The sequence below is a fragment of the Acromyrmex echinatior genome, chromosome 11, assembly GCF_024713525.1.
Source record: "Acromyrmex echinatior isolate Ae372 chromosome 11, ASM2471352v2, whole genome shotgun sequence".
NCBI classification, from domain to species: domain Eukaryota; kingdom Metazoa; phylum Arthropoda; class Insecta; order Hymenoptera; family Formicidae; genus Acromyrmex; species Acromyrmex echinatior.
In genome coordinates this window covers 10,611,760-10,615,395 of record NC_141862.1, presented here as the reverse complement: position 1 = coordinate 10,615,395, position 3,636 = coordinate 10,611,760, and the positions used below count along the sequence as shown (strand labels likewise).

Here is a 3,636-nt window from a genome sequence, read left to right as displayed (position 1 = left end):
ACCTATTAATTGATAAAAATTTTAGTAAAAAATCGATATTAAGGACACTGAGGAGGATGCAGTATATTATGTCTAGAACGAGTTCATATAATTAAATAATTAAAAAGAATTGTTTGAAAAAACCATGAATTTTACTTAATAAATTTTATTAAAGTTATTAGTATTCAAAATTTTACCTTACTTTTCATTGATCATAGAGAAATTTCGTTTTACTAGACACGTTCATGCGCAAAACAATGCGAAACGGAATGCACGTGCATCGTGTTATGCACGTGCATTTTGTGTACTAGAAAGTGCTGCACTCTGTGAACTAGTCGTTGAACTGCGTACTGTCGACGCATGTTACGACGCTTAAATATGGCCGACAGTGAAGCCACGGGACAATTACGGAGTATCTGTGACCGTGACATTTTCGAAAGATAACTGTGTGTGCGATATAAAGACAGAAACTCGCAACGATGAACATGTCCGTGGAGAAGAAGAAGTACGCCTCGGCGTTGCCAATCAATTGGCCCGCGAGAGAAGAACCGAGGAAGAGTCAAAATCAATTGGCATCCACGGGGAAGGTTGATTATTATTACAAGTAGGTTGAATGAATTCTCGAGAGAAAGACTTGTTCGATTTTACGGGGGAACGAGACGTGTGGATTCTCGAAGAGATCTTTGAGATCGAAAGTAATTTTCACAGACAGACACGCAGTTTCTCGAATACTGAAGGTGATAACCTCGATGACAGGCCATCTTCTCTATGTACTAACGATGCGGCTCTTTTTTAGCCGCGGTGTCAGGAATGACGCATCGTTGGTGCCACCAATCAGACAAACAGCGTCGATTTTTAAGCAACCGGTAACGATTTACAAGACACAGGAAGGGAAAGTGAAGGATATCAAACATGGCACTCAAGAGAAGCCAAAGCAGGTTAGTTTGCGTAACGATCACAGCTGATTGTATGTATACGCTAATTGGACTGTCAAACAGTTTGATGTGTCAATGAGTCGAATTTTACTACACTGTATCTCATCTATTCACATATATGATATCTAGTAGTTGCACACTTTTAATCTATAAATATGTTCACGGATTATTGTCTCATATTATTTGTCTTAGAAAACTTTCTAATCCCTGTACCATGCCTGCGAGATACACTTTGTCTGCTTACACCCATTCACTTGTACTGCTCTTCGTTAGCTATCCTTGTAAATTCACAACTGTCAAATCGTTGCTTTAGGAAGGAGCCGATAAAACTGATGGCAAGTATGGCTCCCAAGATAAGCCTAAGCAGGTAACTCTGAACATGCAATCATGAAATCGTCTCAATAATTTTTTGCTTTTTCTGTTACATTTTCAATAGCAAATGTGATTAACTACTAAATTTTAATAATAATTGAAAGCCAATAGTTTTAATATTTAAATTGGAGAAAAGTATCTTATAGTTTCGCCATCCTGATTTAAATAGGATTCTAAGTTAATTGGTGGTGGTTGGTGGTGGTACTTAATAGAAATTTATATAAGTTCAAAGCAATGATTCAATTTAATACAATTTTCATGTAATGAAACATTTTGTAGCTTGTATTATTATTTTTCTTAGTAGAATATGTGATGAGTAAAATGATCAATAAATGTTAATTAAAATTTTAATCTTCCAGCTTTTCTGGGAAAAACGTTTGGAAGGACTACGGGCATGTGATCCCGACGGTTATGAATTTGATGGAATGGATCTGCCAAAGAACTTGAAACCAGTAGGACCATATATCACAGAAGAAACATTGCTCCAAAGCGTGGCCACTGCATTACACGTATCTACTCAACCAGTCACAGGACAAACGGGATCAAAGACGGCTTTAGAGAAGAATCCCGGGGTATTTCTTAATCCTGATCAACCACTTGTACAGGTAGAATCGATAGCCGAACGTCTTAATTGGCGTAAATCATGCATGATCAAATAATATCAAAATAATTAATTAATGACATGGATTTTAATATTTAGTTAATATTTATATTATTAGTTAATTAATTATAACTGTTCTATTTAAGGCTGTCTCGATAGTGGATGAAGATATAAGGAGACAAGAAGACAGAGTGGCTGTCGCAAGAAAAAAGTTACAAGATGCCCTACGTGGTCTTCAAACCTAAATTACATAGAGACTTTACATATTATCACTTGCTCATCTTTTAGTTTTAAGTTCGTTATAAATTATACCATACCACTTTTTGTAATAAATGTTTTTTATAAAAAAAAAGAAAAATATGAAAAATGAAAATCTATAAATTAAGACGAAAAAATCTAAAGGAATATTTAAGAGGATCCTAAAGCCGTCTGTTTTAACAGAATGCAATTGCTTTTTGAGACTATTTTTCTAATTTACCTTTACCTCACATACATGGATTTAAAAATCCTTTTCCACAATTAAAATAGTAATAATGCAGTCCAAATCGGTCAACTATATATGCCGAAAACGAAAAAAAATTTTTTAAATTTAGATCTACTTACCTGTTCTTATTATTAATCCAATATGGCATCCAGAGTTATCAACTTGTGCCAATATTTGCTTTGTAAAAATACAGTATATTTGTACAAAATAGAAACGGTTTGAACTGTCGATTATACAATGTTGAATTCTTAGAATTAAGCTTAGATATCTAATACGAAAGATTAATGCCTTAAAAAATTTGCGTGTATGTGTGCGTGCGATATTAATGTAGTAGTGAAGTGTCGATGTTACATAAATCGTAAATACGTGTAAATTGGTAAAACAGTGATTCCATCGGAATTCAGTCTTTAGAATTGACCTGAAATATTATAATGATTGATCATCTTGAATTATTTGAACGAAGTATTTCGAAACGGAATAAAATCAATATTGCAAGGGAATAGATCGTATAGCTGAATGCTCGTTTAAAGAAAATTTTGATGTGTTAGTTACCATTATAATTCGAGAATAATTCGATTTGTAACGCTTTAAATAGCTTGAATTGCCATCTGTCTAATATTTCCTGTGACATGCAGAAAAATCAATTAAGCTAACGATGTACTTACGAAAATAATAAATTTCTCAGATTCGGTTTCGACAGATGACAAAAATGCCATATTTGGCTCGGAAATCGTATATTAAATTATCATATAGATTATTGGAAATTAATATTTAGAAAAACTATATTGATCACTATTTCAATTACAATAATTCAATAGAGATTTTTTTTGGACGCGACGCGATGGTTAATGTATAATCGATACTATTCATACATTGGACTCGAGAATCGAGTCAGTAAAATGTCCATATTAATTATGGAAATTGCTGCGCTTAGTTTGACCTGAGAAAGGCCGCGCGGGAATTGACCGATCTTGAAATATCATCTTGAAATTCGAACATGGTCGTCGCACGAAACAGTCTGCATACTTCAATAAAACCTTTCATCAAGATGTCAATAGCGTAGGATATAAAAGTAACAGAAAATTGGAAAAGAACTGTTCAAAAATTTAATTATCCTATAAGATCTGTGTTGTCCTATAAGATCTTTGTTAAATACAGAATGTATTTAACGGATTTAACGGAAATACGCTTTGTTATTTTAAGTAAATAACTTTATTATTATGCTTCAGCATCTGTTAAAATTTTTTTAGATATTCTCATTACAA

General features: G+C 33.4%; 1 protein-coding gene across 5 annotated transcripts; it reads left to right on the top strand.

Annotated features, from left to right (window-relative positions):
- The first annotated feature begins 326 nt into the window (after positions 1 to 326).
- MBD-like (methyl-CpG-binding domain protein 2) lies at positions 327 to 2,245 on the top strand. 5 transcript variants are annotated; one of them, XM_087411173.1, is made up of 5 exons: positions 327 to 583; positions 788 to 917; positions 1,228 to 1,281; positions 1,646 to 1,891; positions 2,034 to 2,245. In XM_087411173.1, the coding sequence occupies exons 1-5, from the start codon at positions 459 to 461 to the stop codon at positions 2,130 to 2,132; spliced, it is 654 nt and encodes a 217-aa protein (XP_087267299.1). In that variant the 5' UTR covers positions 327 to 458; the 3' UTR covers positions 2,133 to 2,245. The 5 variants fall into 5 exon arrangements, with proteins under 5 accessions (XP_087267299.1, XP_011058478.1, XP_087267301.1 ...); XM_011060176.2 differs by having other exon boundaries at positions 776 to 917; positions 1,646 to 1,858; XM_011060175.2 differs by having other exon boundaries at positions 328 to 583; positions 776 to 917.
- The last annotated feature ends 1,391 nt before the right edge of the window (positions 2,246 to 3,636 follow it).

Bases quoted from the DNA above. Each gene is read 5' to 3' on its own strand.
- MBD-like (XM_011060175.2), top strand. From the start codon at position 459: ATGAACATGTCCGTGGAGAAGAAGAAGTACGCCTCGGCGTTGCCAATC. The intron at 918-1,227 runs GTTAGTTTGCGT...TCGTTGCTTTAG, and splicing joins CTCAAGAGAAGCCAAAGCAG to GAAGGAGCCGATAAAACTGA. The intron at 1,892-2,033 runs GTAGAATCGATA...GTTCTATTTAAG, and splicing joins CTGATCAACCACTTGTACAG to GCTGTCTCGATAGTGGATGA.